Genomic DNA, 22,846 nt, shown 5'->3' on the forward strand with positions numbered 1-22,846 from the left:
ACTGCTTTATCAACTCAGTTTATGTACTAGTCTAAAGGCTTTGTTGTCATTTCAACAATCTTCACAGCATCTTCCCCAGGAGGAGATTCCACCTCAAGAAAGCACTTTTCCTGCTCACCCATAAGAAGCAACTCTTCATTCATTCAAGTTTTATTGTGAGATTGCAGCCACTCAGACACATCTACAAGCTCCAACAGTAACATCTAAGACCAGTGATCGCAGATAGCCACAGCAAATATAATAATAATGAAAAACTGAGATACTGTGAGAATTACCAAAACGTGACACAGAGACATGAAGTAGACAAATGCTGTTGGCAAAATGGGGCCAATAGACTTGCTTGATGGAAGATTGCCCCAAACCACTGATTTATTTAAAAAAAAAACACAATTTCTGCAATGTGCAATAAAGGAGGCACAGTAAAACAAGGTGTGCCCCTACCTCATAAGGGACTAATATTCAAAATATATAAAAAACTCATATAACTCATTAGTAAAAAAAAAATCTGGCTTAAAAATGGACAGATCTGAATAGACATTTTTCCAAAGAAGACGTATGGATGGCCAGCAGGTACAAGAAAAGATGCTGAATATCATTAACATCATTAATCATCAGGGAAATACAAATCAAAACCATAGTGATATATCACCTCACACGTGTCAGAATGGCCATTACCCAAAAACTAACAAGTGTTGACAAGGATGTGGAGAAAAGGCAAGCTTGAGGCACTGTCAGTGGGAATGTAAATTGGTGTAGCCACTGTGGATAACAGTATGGAGTTGCCTCAAAAAATTAAAAAGAACTACCATGTTATCTAGCAATTCCATTTCTGGGTATTTATCCAAAGAAAACTAAAACATTAACTTGAAAAGATACATGCGCCCCACATTCATTGCAGCGTTACTTACAACAGCCAAGACGTGGAAGTATCCATCAAAGGCTGAATGGATAAAGAATATGTGAGATACACACACACACACACACACACACACACACACACAATGAAATATTATTTAGCCTTAAAAAGGAGAGCTTATCATTGGCAACAACACAAATGGACCTCAAATGCATCATGCTTAAGTGAAATAGATCAGACAGAAAAAGGCAACCATCATGTGATCTCTTTTATACAAGGAATCTATAAAAACAAAAACAAAAAAACAGGGGTACCTGGGTGGTTCAGTAAGTTAGGCATCCAACTTTTTATTTCAGCTCAGGCCAGTCTTTATCTCAGAGTCATGAGATCAAGCTCTGTGTCAGGCTCTACACTCAGCAGGGAGTCTGCTTGGGATTCTCTCTCCCCCTTCCTCTGCTACCACCACCCTGCCATTGCACTCTTTCTCCCTAAAATAAATTAATCTTTAAAAACAAAACAAAAAACCAAGCTCACAGATACAGAGAACAGATGGATAGTTGCCAGGGGCAGGAGGTGAGGAGTCAGATAAATGAGTAAATTTTTCAAATTTTTTTAAATTGGGGGAAAAAAAGAAATAAAGAGAATGTGTATGAGCCCATGATCAAATTAAAGGGAACCATTTTCCCAAATTTAATTAGCTATGGATATTGCTATAAAAATCAAACTTTTTAAAAAAGAAATCTGATGTTAAAGAATATGTTTTCACATGTGTTAACATCTCCATCTTTATACTAGCACAATTATAAAATATAATTTTTAATACCCTTTTAAGGAAAAAGGGGTCATTACCTCAAAAAAGTCAGAGAAAGGGAGTACTCAGGCCCTGACCCCCCAGGGCAAAAGTACCTAAGTCCCATTAAAGTCCTAATGTGGTCCTGAAGCTGCTCTTGAATTCTTGACTCACAGAAATTTTGAGATAAGTATTTGTTATTTTTAAGCTACTAAATTTTGGGGTAATTTGTTACATGGTAAGAGAGCACTAATAATACTGGCTTCATGAAGATCTGAGGGCAGAGCACTGCAGACAGGAAAGAGCAATGCTAAGGCCCTAGGGCAGAAGTAATCCTGGCATGTTCAGAATGAACAGGAAAAAAATGTCACTTTCCCTCTTTAAGCCTCAGTTTTCTCATCTGTAAAATGGGAATGATGATCATCACAGCACCTCATTGGCTTGTTGTTGGGATTAATTAATAGCACCAGCACAAAGTAAGCACTGATTGCTGTTCAGCCTCATGTTAGCCTCTCTTTCTCCTCCTGCATCATGCCTAGACCTGGTATCTGAAGGCCTGAGCCTCTTGCCAGCCACCTTGGTCTTCTGACCCTAATCTCCACCAACACACCCAGCAACTGGGGATCCAGAGAGGCTTCTAGACGAGGTTCTGAGCCAGGAGAAATAGGTATTCCACAGATAGAGATGAAAGGAGTTCCAGTTTTGCAGCTCTCTCCTGAAATCACAGCCTTCTTTTCCCATAACCCACTCGCTAACTCCCCTAGAGCCAGCGAAAGTCTCCTACAATCCTAGAAGATTCCTGAGTCTCACACAAAGCCTCTACTTTCCACTGCAGCCCTCCATTTGCCCACACATCCATCTGTGCTCTGCTGGGGCACGAAGAAGACCTTCCCCACCACCATGAGAGCAAGAGCCCCAAAGCAGGGCCACAGACCAAGGTCTCAGCCACAGTGGTGGGGGGAGGGTTGGAATTACTTTACATGCACACACACGCATGCACACGTGCACACACACACACACACACACAGAGGCCTGAAGCTCTCCCTGTGCTCAAGTTGAGTCCTTCACGTGGGATCACAGAGAGGTCAGGAACTAGAGTATTGGAGTCATAGTCCGCAAACTGGCTGGGTGTCGCACTGGGTGTCCATTGCCGCTTGTCACACTCACTGCTCCCACCAAGTAGATGCACCACATTCTAGAATGGCAGTAACAATAACAATGATAATCAGTAGTAGGAGGATTCTTCCTCTATGCCAGGCACTCTCCTAAGACCTTTATAGCAAGCACACTAGGAGCGAACCATTATGACCTCCAATGATGAACTGAGAACATAGAAAGGTGAAGTAACTTGCCCAAGGTCACTCAGTGGGGTGGGGATTCAAACCCAAGCAATCGTCAGCAGAGTGGAGACTGAGCCCTACAGGCCTGTGTGCCCCACCTGCCCAGGCCTCAGCTGCCTTGATCCAAGACACTAGAAGGAGCTGGGCCAATTAGTTGCTCCTTTAACAGACTGGGAGCAATGGGCACAGAAGCCAAAAGAAGCTGAGTGTCCCCACACAGTAAAGGGGACAGGACAGCCTTCAAGGCCAGATATCAGAGAGGACAGAGGAGCAATGCAGACAAAAGCAAAGATGAAATGACTGAGAAGCTACCAGGAGAGGGGCCTGAAGACAATCTCAGTCTGCTGATTCCCAAGTTCCAGGCTGCTGGAGGCCTGGGGATCAAGTGGTTCCTGCCCCCTGAATTCTGGAAGTCTTCTTGCATCTATAAGTTTCCTTTATGGGGCAAGCATTGAAAAAGTCTCCCATCATGACTGTCAGCAAAGCTCTGACCAGAACATACTGTGCAACGTTGGGCAAATTTCCTAACCTCTCTGAGCCTCAACTACTCCATGAAATGCAACTTTGTAAGAATTCAGATACTGAATATGCAACAGCAGAGGAGGCTTCTTGCATATAATAGGCATAAAGTAAATGGCAGAGATGTTCAGGGTACTTTGGTGTTTCCTACCAAATCCTCCCAAACTAAATCCTGGAGGAACACAGTTCAGACTCTGGCTGGGACCCTACGTGAGTGGTACTGCCCTGAGCAGGGCACACTGTGTACCACAAGCCCTTGTGTGCCCCACCTGGCTTAGAATGCTTCCGTGGGGCTCCTGTGCCCCAGCGACCCTCTGGAGCCCTTACCTCTGCCCAGCCCTGATCAGCCTCCTTCCCCACCCACAACCTACAGCTGGGATCTGTTCCGCTGTTGTTCTTTAACAAACTATTTTGGGATCATGTAAAAATTACAGATATAGTTCAGAGAGCTCCCATATGCCCTTCACTCAGCTTTCTCTGATGTAACCATCTTGCAGAACCATGAGGTCAAAGCCCGGAAATTACTACTGGCACAATACCAGAATTTGGAGTGAACCAAACTCCAGACATACTCAGACTGCAGCTACGGTGCTAATGCCCTCTTCTGCCTGATTTCTAAATCTTCTGAGCATCCTGTGCCCAGACAGAGAGGTCTTGGCCCAGCCGTGCCCTCTGGGAGTCCCAGCCTCAGGGAGGACAGATACGGAAATGGAACAGTTACTCTGTGATGAGATCGAGAGGGAGGAAGAGCATCTTGCTGGTGGGGTGCAGAGGGGAAGCCTTTCTTCCCCTTCGCTCTGCCATATCAGAGTCCCAGTCTGAGCTGAGCCTTGAAGGACCAGTAGTACTCTGTCCCTCCCAGTCAACATCTCCAAAAGCCACTAGGTACCGTGTCCAGGTACCGACCAGGCCACGTCTTACTACAACCCTTTCCCAGGGAATTCTCAGGGAAGACAAAGACCAAACCACAGAGTGAGTCAAGATCAGGCACTCTGGAGGCGGACAGACAGGGACCAAACCCCAGCTTCAAAGCTGTGTGACTCAGAGCAGGTGACTCAGCTTCTCTGGGCTTCAGTCTCCTTGCACTTCCCCCTGCATCTCATGCTCCTCTGTCTGAGGCAGTGTCTTCCTGCCTCTCTTTCATCTCACCCAGCAGCACCCCCGCCCAGCCTTAGCCCTCCCCCCATCCCAAACCCCTTGGAGTCCCATTAATTTTGAGAGGCTGTCTGTATGGATTGCTGCCTGGCCCAGTCCTGGGGCTCAGAGAGCTGTGTAATTATCCACTTGGAGCTGAGGGGAAGCGATAACCAGTTCTCCCTCCCTCCTTCCCTGCTTGCCTTATGCTCATCCATTTCACTCAAACATCGCCAGGGAAGCTGATTATGGAGGGGCCCGCTGGGGGAGGTGGGGTGGGGATCCTCATTACCTCAGACAAGGTCAGAGAAAGGGAGTCCTCAGGCCCTGACCCCCCCTTCAGCCAGGTCCCTTCAGCCTGTCCTAGACATCACTGCTTCATCTCTAGACCCCATTATCTCCAACCAGGAGATCCCTCCTGTGCCCTGGCTTTGTTCAGCCAACTTTCCCTGGGGCTCCTCCCGTGTACATCTCACAGATCCTCAAAGTCAACACCTCCAACTTCAATGCACCACCTTCCCCCCCAAAACCCGCTTCCCCCATCCCTACCTTCCACCTCCCACACCTCATTCCTGATTGCCTGAAGCACCAGCCTCCCCGGCTCTCAGCAAGACACCTGACATCGTCCCTTCAGCTAATGTGCCACCAGCATCCATTTCCATTGACCTCTAACCACCAGGACCAGTTTCCATGTCTTAAAAGTTACCTGGGAGTGGACCTTTTCACCTGAACAGCCCACAGTCCCTTCAAACTGGCAATGCCCAAGTCTGACTATATCATCTTACTTCCAATCTCCCTGCCTCTGTCTGGGACACCCACCCCTTCCCAATCACGGACACCAAACCTCTCTACCCCCTCCTACTCCCCCTGCATACATCCCAACAGTCCCCATGCTGGGGCAGGAGAGCAGACGTTGGGGTTGCTAAGAACTGAATAATTCCAACTCCATCATCCCCTGACTGTGTGGCCTGGAGCATGTCACTTCACCTCTGGCCCTCAGTTTTATCATCTGTGAAATGGGACTAAGGATACACACCTTGCAGGGCTGTTGGGAAGTTGGGGTAAGACTATCCAGAATTACCATCTCAAATGACTATAATGCCAAGCAAGTAACATGCATGCGTGGGGAGCCCTGGTGGGGTCTACAGCTGACTAGATAGTGGAAGCCCCATCAAGGGGGGGAAACAGCTGTCCGTCCATCACTTCAGCTGTTGATGCCACAAGGAATATGGGCCTCGTGCTGCCGGAACCTCCTTTTTCCCAACCAGGTTTCCACGTGGAATCTCCAAATTTGTATATGTTGGTGGTTAATTGAAATGTTTCTTTAGTACCACAGAGGCCAAACTGAACATCTGCCCCCAGGGCACCAGTTTGTACTCATTGATGTGTGCAAGGGGTTGGCCTGGGGCTCTCTCAGAGCAGTCAATAAACATGAATTCCCTTCTTTACCCTTCTTATTGATTCTCTCAACAACAAAAAAGTCTCCCCAACCCATTCCTCCCAATTCCTCCTCGTCCTCAACATCTTCAGTTGCCAGACCCTGTCTCTCTGTGCCCCTGGCAGGGCTCTGAGTGCCCCTCCCAAGATGCCTCACTCTCCCCAGCTCCTCCCCAGACCCGTCACAGTCAACAAACCCTCTCCCTTTCATTTTCTCACATCCCTTTCCAACAACCCATCAAGGTGCATAAGTAGTCATTACTGACCAACAGAGTAGTAATTACTGACCCCACCAAGCAAATGAGGGAGGTGGGGTCCAAAAGGCATAAGTCTGTAAACAAGTAACTTAGGAAACATCTACTACGCACCAGGCCCTGTTAAATGGCAAACCAAGGTCACACAGAGTATTCTTGGTTGCAAGTGACAGAAACGGAAGTTAACCGGACTCAGACAAAGCAACAATGTCATAGTTCTGTGCATGCAGGAAGGTAACATGTAGCTGGGCTCCACTGAGATAGGAAGCCAGATACCAGTGCCTTCTGAGTACTCTCTTGCTTCTCTCTTTTTCTGCTTCCCTTTCTGTCCCAGAACCATCATCCCCAACCAGCAGATCATTTCCACACAGCAGGCCACCAGCAGACCCTGAACCTCTCCGTGTTTATCATCAGACGGATGCTGCCTCCTGTCTGGTGTTCAAAAGCCCCAGGGAAGGACCCTCAGTAGATCAGCATGGGTTCTGTTGTCATACTGGGCTGATCAGCTGAGCAAGATATGGCTGATTAGCTCACCTTGGGGCCAGCTCCAGCCCTGGGCAGATCAACAGTCAACAAGTTGGAAACTCTAAGAGTCAGGAGATGGTGGCTTGTTGGAGAAGGAGGATTCCCCAGGAGTGGGGTTGCTGTCCATGCAGACAGATGTCTTAGTTAAAGCTCTCCCCAAAGCCAATCCTGAGATGAGGATTTACATGCAAATTGTGTACTGGGTAGAGCCTCCCAGGAACTATCAGCTTGGGAATGGGAAGTGAGGCCAAGAAGGAAAGGGAGCAGATGAAAGGTGTGTGGTTGAGTGAGTTATGCCGTGGACAAGTGAGCTTAATCCTCCTGGGAACCTCTGTGGGCCTCAGAGTTATCTACACCAAAGGGTGTGGAAGATGGGGCATTTATCAACCCTATCTTCTATCAGTCATTGGTGGAGGGCTGCTCCACTGACGTGTCAATTTGCTGGCACTTCCAGGCCACCTCATACCCAGGCAGAGGCCCCAGAAGCCCAGAGAAGCCCCAGCACAGTGACAAGTGCTGGCCATTGGACGCTGGGCCTGCCTAATCTACTGTAAATCACCATGCTTTACGTGGTCCCCTCACTTGCCATCACGGAGCACACCCAGGAGAGATGGGGTGCATGCTGACAGCACCTGACCCGTGTCCTCACTTCTTGATGAAACAAAGTTTAAAACCTAGATCTGTCTGATGGTTTGCAATGAGCCATGTGGGCCCCGCACTGGACCATCACTGAGTAGAGGTCCCAGGCATTCCTGCCAGAGCCCAAAGGGAGCTTTCCCTGGTCCTGGAATGCCAGTGCAGGTGGGCAGAGGGGGCGGTCAGTGGTCAAAACTGTAAGACCTGCACACAAGACTCTCAATGCTGAGCTAAGGAAGCTCCAACAGAGAACAGAGACAAGCTGACCCTGTGCCACAGGGCACGAGGGTTACCGTGGGCCTGGCGGGAGGGATGGGGAGACGGGGAGGTATTGGGCCCCCAGTGTCAGCGTTGGGGGGATTCGCTGCTGCCGTGACCCAGCCCACCTGCAGCCACAGATACAGTACAGAGAGACCAGCTTCAGCCATCAGGCTGAGCTTGGGAGCAGAGGCTGACCTGTGGAGCGGTTCCAGGGACCCAGGAGGAGAGGGAGGTCACTGGGGAAGGGCATGGCAATGAGGGCTCACCTGGGCCTCAGAAAAATAAAATAAGAGTGTCCACACTACCAACCAGAGAGTGAAAGCCTTCAGAGCAGGAGAATAAAGAAGGGTGAGGAGCAGGCCAACTGTAACACCCGTGATTTCCATTGGTCCTGGCAGACTCTCCATGACAGCTCTGTCACCCCTCCCCCCACACTACAGAATGGAGACTTAAGGCCGAGAAAGGAGAAAGGGTTTGGGCGTGCCTAGGGAGTAGGAATGGGATTGGAACCCAGGTCTGCGTGGGATTCTGTCCCACAGTCCTTCCTCCTTCCCGGCTCTGACTCTTCTCCACCCTACCTGCCTCCTCCTCTTCCACCCTAACCTCCTTCCTAGACTCCTGCCATACCACAGCTCTCATCCTTCTGCAAAAGAATAGTTGAGAAGTCTCACCACAAGTCTTTCCATCTCCAGAAGAAAGCAAAGCTTCTTCAGCAAAGGTGCAGGCTCTCTGTCAGCCCAGGCCTTGAGACAGATGCTGATCACTTGTAGAGGCAGCTCTCCAGGGGCTGGACCCTGCCCTTCCCCCAGAACCAGCATGAATGGGTCTCCTCCATCCCCCTCGAGGTCATAAGCAAATGGGTAACAGGAACCAGATCTATGCATCCCTGTGTTCTTTCAGGGATGACCGTTCACTTCCCCCATGTCCCCTCAGTGAGATGAGACAGGCTCCTCCAAAGACCACTACCAAATAATGGGAGAAAGAAATTAGAAAGCAGCATCAACCCAGACTCATTCCCTGATATTGGTCCTAGCTGAGAAGAAGAGCAGCTGGAATTCATTAAGTATTTACGATGGGCCAGACACATGTTTTATGTATTTTTATTAATCTACCCTTCACAGTAATCCTGCAAGGTAGGTACTGGTGTGGTCCCCATGCTGCAGACGAAGAAAGTAAGGCTGGAAGGGGCTCAGAAAGTTGCCCAGGTTATAGGCCAGTGTGCAGGAGAGCTGGGGCAGGAATTGGGGCCGTGTAGCTCCAGAGACCCTACTCTTAAGACAGCATCTCTACAACACCCTGCTGCCCACAGATTTGGTGGGGCTCTGGGTTCCTTTCCTCTTCATAAAGAGGAATAAAAATAAATAAATTCATCCATTCATCATCAAACACTCCTCAGGCAGTTGCTATGGGCAACTGTGCTATGCCAGATAGTGGAGACAAGAGTGAGTGCGATTCCCAGGACCAGCCTCTAGGCCTGTCCTCTCGAAGACAACAGTCGAAAGGAGGAGAGGACATGAAACACACAAGTACCTCCATAAATATAAGTGCAGTTGTAATATGATCCCAAAGTAGAAGCACGTGCCAAAGGAATGGGTAACAGAGAACACGATCTAGTTTCAGGGGTCAAGGGAGGTTTTCCTGAGAAGGACCCTAAAACCAAGATCTGGGACTTGAGTCGATGCTAGCTCAGAGAAAATGAAGAAAGAGCATTATGACACATGCAAAGGCCCTGAGGTGAGAAAGAGATTGTTATATTCTAGAAAGTGAGAGAAGGCCAGTGCAACTGGAACACAAAGAGAGAAGAGCAGAGGCCGAGAACAAAGGGCAGCAAATGGCTGAGCGTGCAGGACTTCACGGACTGTATCAGCAACATGAGATTTTATTTCAAGACACTGGGAGCTACTGACAGGTCTTGAACAGCCTTTTTAAAACATGATTTGCATTTTCAAAGAAGACTCTGTTGTAGTGGCAATGGGAGGACTGGGAACTGTTACGTGTTTGGTGCATGTGGAACATTTGGCCTACTTTCTGGCACAGAGAAGGAGCTCAATAATGAAGCTGACATTATTATCCCGTTTTCCAGCTTTTCTACCTCCCTGCAATGGAGGGAATAGGCACCCCCTTAGCCCCACAAGCTGACTTCTCTTGCCAAAAGACCAAAACGTTACTCTCCTTTGGGAACAGTGGTTTCAATAGTCAGGGGTCGTAGGCCACGGTGCCTACACGGTCCTTTGCATGGTGCATTTAGAAGGGAGCTTGGAGGTGGGCATTGGCTGGTCTCCAGAAAAGAGTCAGCTCCCACCCACCCCACACCCCTTAACAGGGATAACAGGCAGGAAACAGGCAGAGCTGGTCCCCCAGGGACGACAGCAATGTCTCCTGGAAGTAGGGCTGAGGCAAGGGTCGGTCTGAGCCAGAGGACCTGTCAAAGATGATAAGGAAGTTCAGGAATGCCCAGGCTGAGGACTGGGGAACGTGGAAGTGGGGCTGGAGAAACAGGAAAGAGAAGAATGAGAGGGGAAAGGATGGCAGATACAAGGCAGGCGCCATTGTCCAATGGCCCTCCAGCCTCATCCCCTCCATCGGTTCCTGTCTCCCCGGAAAGAAGCTCTTCTTCAGCCTGGATGCCTCTGTCCCGCCTTTTTCCCTTGCAAGCTTCCTAAATGGGTATAGTCTGCACGTTCCCCACCTGTTGCCCTCTGGCTTCTGTCCCCACGGCTCTGCTGAATTATTTTGCCAAAAGTCACCAGAGACCTCGACTGACCTCCCTGCAGATGGGGTTCCTGCAAGACACGTTCATGACATTGTCCCCTCCCCTGTGTGCCCCAGTCTACCCCACCACAAACAACACTCTTTCTCGCCTGTTTCCTAAAGTCAGCTCTCCCTAGAGCTCTGTCTGGACCCTCTTCTCTTGCCACCCAGCACGCACTCCAAGGCCACATCCTAGGGCTCCCATCACCCCTTCGGGGCTGAGGACTCCCAAACTACATCTCCAGTCATTGCTGTCAACTGCTGGCCGTGGACAGACCACATGGCTGTCCTCCAACCCCTCCCACTCAGCACTGGAAGCACTGAACTCATTAACTCCCAAACATCTGGAAAGAACCTATGCATTACCTTTCCCTCTCCAAACAACCTGCTTTTCCCCCTCTTCCTTACTTCGATCAGCAGACCCAGCACCTGCCCAATCACCAAAAACAGCAACCTAGGAATCATCCAGGGTCTTCCTCCTACCTCTCCCCTGCATCCAGTCAGACCCCATATACCAGCTGTGCTTACAACTATTTCCCAAATCCATCCCTCTAGGCTCTTCTCTTGCTTAAACCAATTGTGGTAACTTGTACCTTGCATCTCACATGCCTCTCATCTTGAACAGAGGGAGCTTTCTAAACATGCAGTTGATCCTTATTATTCACGGGTTCCATATTTACGAATTCGTCTATCCACTACAATGTATTTGTTTAACCCCCAAATCGATACACCCAGTGCTTTTGTAGTCATTCTTGGAGGTGCACAGAGGAGCCGAGAATTTGAGAACCCTCCCTTCCCGATGTGCAGGTTCCCAGCTGAGATTCCCAGCTGCCGTCTTCTTTCAGCTCTGAGACTTGGAACAAATGTCCTATCTGAAGGCAATTTATTGCCACCTTTTCTCTTTTGGGGCTTTTTGTTGGTGATGTTGCTGTTTAAATGGGTCCCCAAGCTTAACACTGAGGAGCGGTCCAGTTCCTGAGCACAAGGAGGCTGTGATGAGCCTCGGGGAGAAAACCCGTGAGGTCGATGAGCTTCGTTCTGGCGTGACGTATGGTGCCTTGGCTGTGAGTTCAATGTTAATGACTCCACAATATATATTAGATAAGGTGTCTTTAAGAAGAAACACACATAAGACAAGGTTATGTGTTGATCGGCTGACGAACATTTAACCAGAGCCTCGCAGATCCTAACACTGCCTTTCCCCCACTGGCCATGATGCAGTTTTTGCTAACTCCATATTTACGGTGACTTTATAGAACGTGAGAACCACGGATAGTGAGAATCAACTGTACCAGTATGAACGTAGCTTCCTTCCTTCCCTCAGTCCTCTCTCTGCACACAAGATACAGCCAAACTCCTTAGCACAGGGTTCTCAGTCTTTTATGGTCCAGGCTATCCTTGCCAAGCTTCCAGGCACCTTCTGGTGCCCCCACTCAGTCTGCTCTCTAAAGCTCTTCCATTGTCTTTCTTTTTAAGATTTATTTATTTATTTATTTATTTGGGGAGTAGGGGCAGGGAGAGAGAGAGAAAGAATCTCCAAGCAGACTCCCAGCTGAGCATGGAGCCCAACTCAGGGCTCAATCCTACAATCCTGAGATCATGACCTGAATGGAAACCAAGAGTCAGATGTTTAGTCAACCCATCCAGCCAGGTGCCCCTCTTCCAGTGTCTTTCTTTTTAAAAATTTTTTTATTTATTTATGTGAGAGAGAGAGTGACAGAGAGAGAGAGCACAAGCAAGGGGAGTGGTAAGCAGAGGGAGGGGAGCAGGTTCCCCTCTGACCAGGGAGCTCGATGTGGGATTCAATCCCAGGATTCTGGGATCGTGACCTGAGCCAAAGGCAGATGCTTAACAGACTGAGCCACCCAGGGGTCCCTTCCATTGTCTTTCACAGAGCTCCTCTGCAGCTCTCTGCTTCAGAGGCCTCTCCTTCTCAGCATTTCTTGGTGAACTCCTATACATCCTTCAAGACCCAACTTACCTTGTCTGGATCTCCCTTTGACAGAATTTGACACTCCCTTCTCTGTTGGATGTTGCTTATAGCACCTCTCCCAATGTTGGACCTAATCCATCCAAGCGTCTCCCCTTTCCTGTGCTTAGTCATCATTTTGGGGGAAGAATGTAGGGAGGGACAAGTGTGCGTGAATTTTTGCAGTGTGCATGCGTTTCCAACATCATTGGTTCAGCAAACATAAATGCAGCCTAACTCGTTTCCAGGCACCATCCCGGGTCCCAGGAGTATAGCAGTGAACAAAACAAAGCATTGTCCCATGCACACAACACTGTGTCTAGAAGGTGTGGCCCGTGGACGGGTGTGTACATGTGGGGTTGCATCGTGCTTGTTACAGATTGGTGGTTTCTGTGACTCCTGGACACACAGTCCATTGAATTCTGACTCTGTGTGACCTGCTGATAAAGGACATCTTAGAAGCTCATTAGGATAACAGGCTGTGTCTCTGTACTGATGAGAAGCTCTGTAGGGGTGCCTCCTGCGCCCCCTGCCTACCCCTCTAACAGTCACTGTCTGGCCTAGGTTTTGTCTTTCCAACCCAAAGTAAACACTCGCCCACAGGAGACTTTCTCTAGCGAGTATGTCTGTCTCCTCCTCCCTTCTCTGCCTTCCCTCCTTCTCAGAGAGAAAAGGCCTAGGAATAAGGAAAAGAGGAGGAAGTCATTTTCTGTGAGTGCCCACCACGTGCCAGGCATGGTGGGAGGGGGGCAGTTCAGGTCCCACACATCAGAGGTAATCATAAAAAGGGCTTCCTTCTTGCCAGGCTCTGTTCTAAAGCTGTACCTCTTTGAGCTGGGTTAACCAGCACCGCAGCCCTACCAGGGAGGTGATGTTACTGTCCCACTCTGCAGATAAGAAACGGAGGCATCACATGGTGAGGAAAAGGCAGAAGTGGGATTCGGGCCCCGCAGGCTGTGCTCAGTCACTGGGCAGCATCATGCTTATTCCGTGTCCCCCATCCCCCGTGCCGCCTCAGGGGCACAAAATGTCTCACTGTACTTTGGAGGAGAGGGAAATTGCCCAGATCTCAAAGTACCAGAGGTGAGATTCAAATCCAGAGGTGTGAGATTCCCAATGCAGGGGTGGGGGTCCAGAGGCAGAGATCCCCTGCCTTATAACAGTTCCCTGAAATGCCTCCCCCATCAGACAGGGAGGCCCCTGCTCTGGACAGGACTTGTCTGTTCCCAAGCGCTTCCTGCTGGGGCTCACCCTGGAGGCCGTTCTGACACCAGGGAATCTCCAGGCCCCCATCTGTGTGCCTGCCCAGGCTCTCCGAATCCTTTCTTTATCTGTGTAGCCTTGTACCAAACATAACACCTGGAACACAGCAGTGTCTCAGCAATGATTCTTAAATTGAGAACAAGGGTTATTTTGTGTGGTGTTGAGGATGGGGGGTGGTCCATGTATGTGTCTCTTTTGGGGAAAGGGTGGCTCTCTGCACCCTTCATGTCCCCAGCATAGGGGTACAAATACTGAGCTGGAGTCCAGCAGCCACGGGATGGTGGGGGAGGGGAGTCTGGGCCCAGAAACCTGCTCCATACCCCCTCGGCAGTCGTGAGAGGCTCTGTACAGCTGGTACTAGACTTCTCAGTGGGCCATCAAAGCCAGGTGGGTGATTTCCTAGGGGCCAGGGGCTGGTCTGCCTTATGCCCTGCTGACTAGTCCCTTTTGGTGTGGATTGATTTGTTTATGCAACAGATAGGTCCTACTTGGAATGAGCTCAGTTAAGATCAACTATTCCAATACAGTCACAATGATGGGGAAGTTCAAGTCCATGGAAGCTCTAAGCCACCTGGAACAGCAGTCAGGGAAGGCTTCTTGGAGGAGTACCAGGTGCTGAGAAAGGCAAGGGAAGGGTATCCAAGGGTAGGCAATGGATGGGACAAATGCATATGGGCTGGAGACAGAGTTTGCAAGTCATGGCGTTTCGGGAAAATAACTGAAGCCAGAAGAATGGAAGGCCAGAGAGCAGCCCCTAAAGTCCCAAGAAGGACCATGGGGACTTTTTGGAGGAGGTTGAGAAAGCAGGACAGACCTCAGCTCCTCCCACACAAGGCGAGAGATGAGAGGACAAGCAGGGGCTCAGAGCGGACCTACGGTTCTCCCCTCAGAGGATGCCCGGACTCTGGACTCAGCACCCCAGGAAGAGTGAACCATGAACCCGTCAGTGTCTGAGCCTCCTCAGAGGCAGTCTGGGGAGGTTGGGGCCCAGCCAATGGCAGTGGCAGGCGCAGCGAGCCCTCCTCCTCCTCGGCCAGCGGCACACCCAGCTGCCTGCTGACTCCACAGGCTCTGTCCCAGAATGTGCTGCCCCAAACACCCTCCCTCGTTCTGACATGAGTTCCAGCTGCCTGCAGAGTCTGATTTCCAGCGGCCAGGAGCCAGTACACAGAGAGCCCTGAGGAGTAGCCCCCCAGGTAAGATCACTTGTGTCCATATGGATCCTTGGCATATGTGGCAGAGGGAGACTTCTCCAGTGGCAAGGCGAGAGGGGGGTCTGGACATAGCGGGGTCTGGACATAGCTACCATCCTGGGTTCTGATGGGACAGGAATGGAGGGTTCCTCCCTCTTCTGCCCTGCGTTCTTCCTGCTCTCCCCAGCTCAGAAGAGGTGGGAACCAGGGACCGAGTGGGAGAGGGGCTCACAGGGGTGCCAGCAGCTGAATGAGCAAGGGAGGCAGCTCTGTCTGGGCCTGCAGAGTCCCACCCACCACACCCCAGGTGGGATGGGCCAAAAGCCTCTGGGGACTAAGGGCTCAGTCTCCCAGGCTGCTCCCAGGCGGGTGGGCTAGCTGCCAGGAGTTCCGCCCACAGTGGGCGGGCCTGAGCAAAGGCAAGCCCGTGACTCACAGCCAAGCGGTAGGTGGTATAGACAGAGCAGAGGAGAGATAGGGTGAGAGTGAGACACTTCCAGCCTCCCTTCCCTGGCACTCACCTGGCGGAGGAGAGGGTGGGCACAGACCAGATGGGCAAGCAGCTTCCCGAAACTCAAGCAAAGGGGCCCAGGCCCAAAGTGTGGTTCAAATCCTGGCTCTGCTGCTTCCCAGCTGAGCAACTATGAGCAAATTAATTAACCTCTCTGTGCTCCACTTTCCTCATCTGGAAATTGGGAATAAAAAATATCATACCCTTTCATAGAGTTGCTGCACTGGCTCACACAAAGTGCTGAGAACAGTGCCTGGAGCGGCGTGACTACCCCAGAAGTGTTGGCTCTTACCACTTCCCTGCCCATCCACAGCAGATTCCACAGGCCATCAGGACCGCACAGTGACCAGTGCCTACCCATGCCCTGGGAAGGGCATCAGGAGCCCCTCAGAGCAAGACGCTGTGCAGATCCCTGAGGTCCCAGGGGAGGCCAGCAGGTGAAACCATAGTGCCTTGGTCTCAGGGGACCCCCCCCAAGACCCAGCCCCACCCCCACCAGGAACCAGGCAGAATTCCAAGACAGGAAGTGAAAGTCTGGCTCTGAGTGGCAGTCACATTCCGTAAACGGAGGTAGATCTGACACCTGTGTTCATCCCGCCAAACTCAACAGCGAAACTGACCAGAGCAGCATTTCCCATTTTGCAGTTGAGACAAGACTATTCCACACCGTGATTTAAAACAAAACAAAAAAAAAAAAAAAAAAAAAAGGTTTTGTGGTCAAAGGAGTTCAGGCAATGCTCCATATTCCTTCCCTTTTGGGGATTCAAGTGTCAGTGTATTTGCTTGGTCAAGTAAGGGTCCTATTTAACTTTGCTGATCGCTTCTCGGCCCTTTTGGCTAAGATCAAGTGTAACTTTGCTAAACCTACGTTTGCCTACCTTTCTTGAACACAGAATCCTTTCTTTAACTGTTCCAGTTGCCAAACTATGGGCAGGGTTCCACGGAACACCAGTTTAGGAATCCCCAGAACACCAGGCTACTCTGGGAACATTATTGGATAAAGAGAACAATTGTCCCCTACTTTATCTTTCAGCAGGGTTGCCACTGGCCTTGCTTCAAGTGACCTGCACATGAGCAAGACATTGCCTGGGTATTTACAGAGTGTTAGACCAGATGGGAGTTTGGGGACAAATTTCCTGCAGTCTCTCCCACCCAACCCCCTAAGCCAAGTAAAGAGCAAGAAGCAGGTTCCCCTTAGGAGGGGCTAAGAGGAGAGGGGCTCAAAAGGAGAGAAGTCTTCCTAAGGCTCTGCCCCCTAAGGAGGAGGACCAGAGTTGGAACAGAGGGAGAGGGCAGAATGTCCCATAACTCAAGCTTTCACGCTGCAGGACCACAAGACCAGAGCCTCAGGCCCGGGAGGAAAGAGTATCTCCCTGAACCCACCTTCCCCAACTTTTATGGATTCTGGATTTAATTACCTGGGTTCTGACCCCAGCTCTGCCTTTAGTAGTTGTGCAACCTTCATAGCCCCCCAAACCTCCATTTCCTCCATCTGTAAAATGGGGACAAAAATAGAATCTAGTTCCTGTGTGACTGTGGGAATTGAGTACAGATAATATATTCCATAAGGTGCTCAGAGTCAGTATTCAATAAATGTGAAAAATCATTATTTCCCAGCAGGAGCGGCCAACGCCTGGGTCCACTATGAACTGGGGGATCTTCGAAGGGCTCCTGAGCGGGGTCAACAAGTACTCCACTGCCTTTGGGCGCATCTGGCTGTCTCTGGTCTTCATCTTCCGCGTGCTGGTGTACCTGGTGACGGCTGAGCGGGTGTGGAGCGATGACCACAAGGATTTTGACTGCAACACCAAGCAGCCGGGATGCTCCAATGTCTGCTTTGATGAGTTCTTCCCCGTGTCCCACGTGCGCCTCTGGGCCCTGCAGCTTATCCTGGTCACCTGCCCCTCACTGCTCGTGGTCATGCACGTGGCCTACCGGGAGGCTAGGGAGAAGAAGCACCGAGAAGCGGTGGGGGAGGACGGCGGACGCCTCTACCTGCACCCCGGCAAGAAGCGGGGTGGGCTCTGGTGGACGTATGTCTGCAGCCTGGTGTTCAAGGCCGCCGTGGATACCGCCTTCCTCTATGTGTTCCACTCATTCTACCCCAGATATACCCTCCCTCATGTGGTCAAGTGCCACATAGCTCCGTGTCCCAACACGGTGGACTGCTTCATCTCCAAGCCCTCGGAGAAGAACATCTTCACTCTCTTCATGGTGGTCACGGCCGCCATTTGCATCCTGCTCAACCTCGTAGAGCTGGTCTACCTGGTGAGCAAGAGGTGCCGCGAGGGCTTGGCAGCAAGGAGAGCCAGGGCCACAGGCATGGGCCATCGCCCGGATGGTGCCACCTCTTCCTGCAAGGGGGACGACCTCCTCTCAGGTGACCTCATCTTTCTGGGCTCGGATGCTCACCCTCCTCTCTTACCAGATCTCCCTCGAGACCACGTGACAAAGACCATCCTGTGAGAGCCACCTCATCAAACCCAGCATCTCCCACAGTGCAGCCTTGGGGGCAGGGAGCAGGGAGGGCCCGGCACCTGCCCCAGCTGTGGGGCCTCGGACCATTGACCCCTCTGAGTTGAACCTGCATTTCCTTTTATGTAAAATGGAAGTGAAGCCCACGTCACGGGGTGTTGCTATGAGAAGCGGTTTCTTTAGAAAATGGATGTGCAAGTACATGGGGGGGGCGGGGCAGGGGACAGTCAAGGCTTAATAAAAGTCAACTCATCCACTTGATTCAAGGTGCCATTCAGTCATTTGGCCTTTGTGACCCTTCTCAGGTCACTGGCTCAACCTCTGTGTCCCTGCAAAGGGCTGGACCTGACCCGGCCTTGTGAGGGGCCATTCCCTCCCCCAGCAAAGTGTCCCCAGCACTCCTGGGGGTCATGCCACCTGCTCATGCTCTAGACAACCCTTTATCCCAGTGGCAAATTGAGGTCCGAGGACTATCTGAAAATATAATGGGGCTTGGCCTGTGGGAAGCTGTGTGTTGCCATGGAAAGTTCATGAACTTTTGAGTCAGAACACTTGGGTCCGAACACATGCTCCACTGGGACTCTGGGAAAGGGACTTCAGCTCCTCTTCAAAATGGGTTAATAATACGGAGCCTGGGGGGGTGGGGGACTGGATGAGTTCATGGCTATGGATGGGGTAAGCCAGCTGTAAAAGGCCACATAAATGTTAATCATTGGTATTAGGAAGTGCTCAATAAATGCTTGTGGGAAATGAAGCAGAGGAGCCCCTCCCTGGCTGCTCATTAACCCTCACTATCCCAGCCACCAGGACAGCAGGGATGCAGGCCCAAGGCCCCTCTGCAACCCCCACTGGGAAGTACCCTGACTTTCCCAGAAGGCTTCCCCAGATGCCCACAGAGGACGGACCTCCACTGGGCCCACACCACCTGGGACAATTCCTGCTGCCTGCCTGCATTCTTTATCTCTGCCAGGGCAGCAGGTGTCCTCCTCTAAAAGAACCATGATCAACTCCTCCCATCCCCTCCACAGCTCACCAGCAGCCCAAGCTCTAGTCCCCAGAAATGTCCCCGCCAGGGTGGGATGTGATCCCGGGCTGGATCAAGGTTGCCCCTCTCCATGGATGGCAGCTGTTCTGGACCGTGCTTCCAGAGCAAAGGGCAGGAGAGAGGACTGGGGACAGATAGACCAAAGGCAATAAGGTAATGGGAAGGGGGTGGGGCAACAGATAGGGACCACTGCTGCTGACCCGGACCCTGTCATAAGGATACCCTCCTGCACTGCTCCCCCCCAAAGACAGCTTCACCCACATACCTGCCAGCCTAGGGAGCCAGAACCAGCCATGCCCATCCAGGCTGGAGAGAAGGCGTGGGCCAGAGGAGAGAGCTGCAGGTGTTTGCTCTGAATATGTGCCCGGGGAAGTCCGCCTGCCTGCCCACCCGCTCACTCTCCCTTGGCTCATTGGCTCAGAAAGCTCCACCCAGCACAGGAGTGAGGAACAAAAGCTGCCTCCGGGAGGCCCTCAGGCAGACAGACAAGCCCAGGGACCGGAGAGTCGCTGCTAGACCCGAGAAAGGTGAGGCCCAAATTGGGCAGCAGACAGGGCTGGGAAGCAGGGACCGGATGGGCTGAGGATCCCCGGAACACGGGCTGCAGCCTGGACTCCAGGGAGGAGCAGGGGGGACAGAGGATCCCTGGAGAAACCCCAAGGAAGCCCCAAGGAGGGGGAGGGATGTCCTGTCAGTCCAAAGGGAAGACAGAGAACCAGAGAAGAGACAAGGAGGTGGGGGGTCTGGAAGAGGGGGTTTCAGTTCAGCAAACGTCTATCCATGTGTTCACCGGGCCAGGCCAGGCCAGGTGCTGAGTGCTAGGGAAACAGATGCATGAGCTGTAGAAGCTTGCCCTCCAGGCACTGACGGTCTGGCATGGAGGCAGGGAAACAGACCATCTGAGTACTGTGATCGATTCCACAGACACGGGTACTCGGAAAATGTCCCAGGGTCACAAGCTCTGAAGATGCTGAGGTCTGAGTCGGGGACAGGGGAGGGGCACGGGCCAGGATGGAACCTGATGGCGCTCCAGATAAAGGGGTGTGGAGGACTGAGAGCGCACGGAGAGGGGCCTGACCGGGAGTAATGGGAGAGCTGGCTAGCACAGAAGGAGGGTGTTCCTGAGAGAAGTAAGTGATGGGGGGGTAGGACTGAACCAGAATCCAGAATCCTGCCTCTGTCCCTTCCCCAGTCCTCCCTAAAGTTGAAATGGTTGGAATTCCAGAGAAACCCAGTGTGGTCAGGACAGTCGGCACTGGGTGGGGGAGGGGTGGTGGGTAATGCCAAACCCCAGGGTTCCAAAGAGCCTGCTTAGTCTGGGAGGAAATGTCAGGGCTGGGGTTGTCCTGGGCCTCTCGATGAGGTGTGAGGTGAGGACGGCTATCACTCAGGGGGCCGCCAAAGAGGCCAATAGCAACACGCCCAGCACAGGACCAGGCTCCCGTTGGCACTCAGTAGAAGTTGCAGGAAGATAAAGACACACCACCCTCCCTTCCTGCCCCTGTCCAGTCCTGGCAGCTGAAGGGAGGGCAGTCACCCAATCCACACCTTCGTCCTGTTTCTGTAGAAGTCGTGTGATCCACGGGGCTGAAACCTAGGGTCGAAGAAGTTGGCAGGTATATGCATGTGAGATGATTATCCTTCACGTTTATCCATTACTTTATAGAATAAACTCGTCCCTGGTTTTAGAACTGGAAGGTGGGGTTTCAAGGCCAGCCCTGCCACTTCCAGCTGGAAGCCTAGGTTGGGTTCCTCCCTGGGCCTTAGCTTCCTCCCCTGTGAAATGGGGATAAGAGCCATCCCGACCCCACCAAGTCACGGCAAGTGAGGATGTGATGACAGAGGGTTGGTGAAAGGGTTTTGCCAATTGCACCTTTAACAAAGGACACCCACTTCCAGGCTCTCCTGGCCTCGTGGTCCCCACGCCCCGAGTGGGTGCTCCCGGCTGCAGACGGTCCCCGTGAGGAAGCAAGGACACAATCATCATGAACTGGGCCTCCCTGCAGGGCCTCCTGAGTGGGGTCAACAAGTACTCCACGGCGCTGGGCCGCATCTGGCTGTCAGTGGTGTTCATCTTCCGTGTGCTGGTGTACGTGGTGGCGGCTGAGGAGGTGTGGGACGACGAGCAGAAGGACTTCGTCTGCAACACCAAGCAGCCAGGCTGCCCCAACGTCTGCTACGACGAATTCTTCCCCGTGTCCCATGTGCGCCTCTGGGCCCTGCAGCTCATCCTGGTCACCTGCCCCTCGCTGCTCGTGGTCATGCACGTGGCCTACCGCCAGGAGCGCGAGCGCCGCCACCGCCTGAAGCACGGGCCCAGCGCCCCATCCCTGTACGACAACCCAAGCAAGAAGCGCGGTGGGCTCTGGTGGACTTACCTGCTGAGTCTCCTCTTCAAGGCAGCCGTCGACGCCGGGTTCCTCTACCTCTTCCACCGCCTCTACGAGGATTATGACATGCCACGCGTGGTGGTCTGCTCTGAGTCCCCTTGCCCCCACATGGTGGACTGCTACATCTCCCGGCCCACCGAGAAGAAGGTCTTCACCTACTTCATGGTGGCCACCGCTGTCATCTGCATCCTGCTCAACCTCAGTGAGGTCACCTACCTGGTGGGCAAGAGGTGCCTGGAGACCTTCAGCCCAAGGCGCAAGCGGTCTCGGCACCGGGACCACCTGCCTGACACCTGCCCCCCATACATCCTCTCCCAGGGAGAGCACCCCCAAGATGGGAACTCTGTCCTAATGAAGGCTGGGTCAGCCACAATGGAGGCAGGTGGGTTTCCATGACCTGTGAGGGCAGTGGCGAGGACCACTGGGGCCGTGGGCTATTCCCTAAGGCCACATAAGGGCAGTGGCATCTTTTCAGTGGCAGCACTGGGGAGGAAGATGGCTGCAGGGCTTGGGAAGCCCGCCCCTGGAGAGCAGTTTTGTCCCTGGGTCCTAAGTCCCAGGGGAGGGAGGTTGACAGCTGGTGGGAATTTTGTATAAGACAATGGGGTGTGTGAAAAACATTAATAAATGTGATTTTCCCAGTATTTTATAGCCTGGGTGGGGTGTGGCGGGTAGAAGCTTCAGGGGGGTTCAGCATGGACCTCAGTAAAGAGGCCACAACCACTCAGTGGGCACCTGAGCCCCGGGACCTCAGATCCAAGCTCATCCATCACACACACACACACACACACACACACACCACACAACATACACCACAAAAAGGGCAGCCCTAGGACACCGTGGGAATATGAAGAGGCTGCTCCAGGGGCCTCTGGACTCTGTAAGCCGCTAGCCAAGGCAGGAGGAGTGGGACCGCAGGAGACTCTGGGCCCAGCACAGTTCTGTCTTCCAGTGAACGCATGTGGTTCAGGAGGCCCCTGCCTCCGTCATTCCAGCCTCCCTCACCCTGTCCAGCACAGGTCTCAGGGAAGTGAGTCTCCTCTGAGGGTGGGAGGGGAAGGCCTGGAAGGGGTACAATGGTGCTGAGAGCAAGCCCAGGATGAGGAGTCTGCCAGGATGCCGAAGGGGGTTAACCCCACAAGCCAGAAACCTACCGAGAGCATCCGAGCTAAAGGGTCCCTCCCACAGCCTCAGGTCTGAGGAATTCCCCTTCTCTTCCCCAGACATGCATACCCTCATCCCCCCACCCCCACCCCCACCAGACCCTAACCACGCCCAGAGCCACACCTCCAGCCCAGACCTGCCTCTGAGCCCCAGAGCCTCCCACCATCTGCCCAGGGATCAACCCTCCAGGAGGCCCCCAGGTCTCCTCCAGTCAGCAGCTCCCAAAGGGACTGCAAGGACCCTCCTCACACATCACCCACCCCGTACCACGGATGGCGCGCCATCCACCCAGCTGTTCGAGCCGGGAGCTATCCTGACACCCTCATGCCTTCC

The 22,846-nt window shown here is 52.2% G+C and overlaps 2 protein-coding genes across 4 annotated transcripts; both read left to right on the forward strand.

The window, feature by feature from the left end:
* The first annotated feature begins 14,776 nt into the window (after nt 1–14,776).
* GJB5 (gap junction protein beta 5) lies at nt 14,777–19,082 on the forward strand. 2 transcript variants are annotated; one of them, XM_032877166.1, is made up of 2 exons: nt 14,777–14,931; nt 17,057–19,082. In XM_032877166.1, the coding sequence occupies exon 2, from the start codon at nt 17,084–17,086 to the stop codon at nt 17,903–17,905; it is 822 nt and encodes a 273-aa protein (XP_032733057.1). In that variant the 5' UTR covers nt 14,777–14,931; nt 17,057–17,083; the 3' UTR covers nt 17,906–19,082. The 2 variants fall into 2 exon arrangements, with proteins under 2 accessions (XP_032733057.1, XP_032733056.1); XM_032877165.1 differs by having other exon boundaries at nt 14,778–14,931; nt 17,060–19,081.
* A 318-nt stretch (nt 19,083–19,400) lies between these two features.
* Nucleotides 19,401–22,101, forward strand: GJB4 (gap junction protein beta 4). 2 transcript variants are annotated; one of them, XM_032877167.1, is made up of 2 exons: nt 19,401–19,486; nt 20,859–22,101. In XM_032877167.1, exon 2 carries the CDS (start codon nt 20,945–20,947, stop codon nt 21,743–21,745), a length of 801 nt encoding a protein of 266 aa, XP_032733058.1. In that variant the 5' UTR covers nt 19,401–19,486; nt 20,859–20,944; the 3' UTR covers nt 21,746–22,101. The 2 variants fall into 2 exon arrangements, with proteins under 2 accessions (XP_032733058.1, XP_032733059.1); XM_032877168.1 differs by lacking the exon at nt 19,401–19,486 and adding an exon at nt 20,532–20,575.
* The last annotated feature ends 745 nt before the right edge of the window (nt 22,102–22,846 follow it).

Source organism: Lontra canadensis, unplaced genomic scaffold, assembly GCF_010015895.1.
Source record: "Lontra canadensis isolate GAN:19392208 unplaced genomic scaffold, GSC_riverotter_1.0 scaffold60, whole genome shotgun sequence".
Lineage (NCBI taxonomy): Eukaryota > Metazoa > Chordata > Mammalia > Carnivora > Mustelidae > Lontra > Lontra canadensis.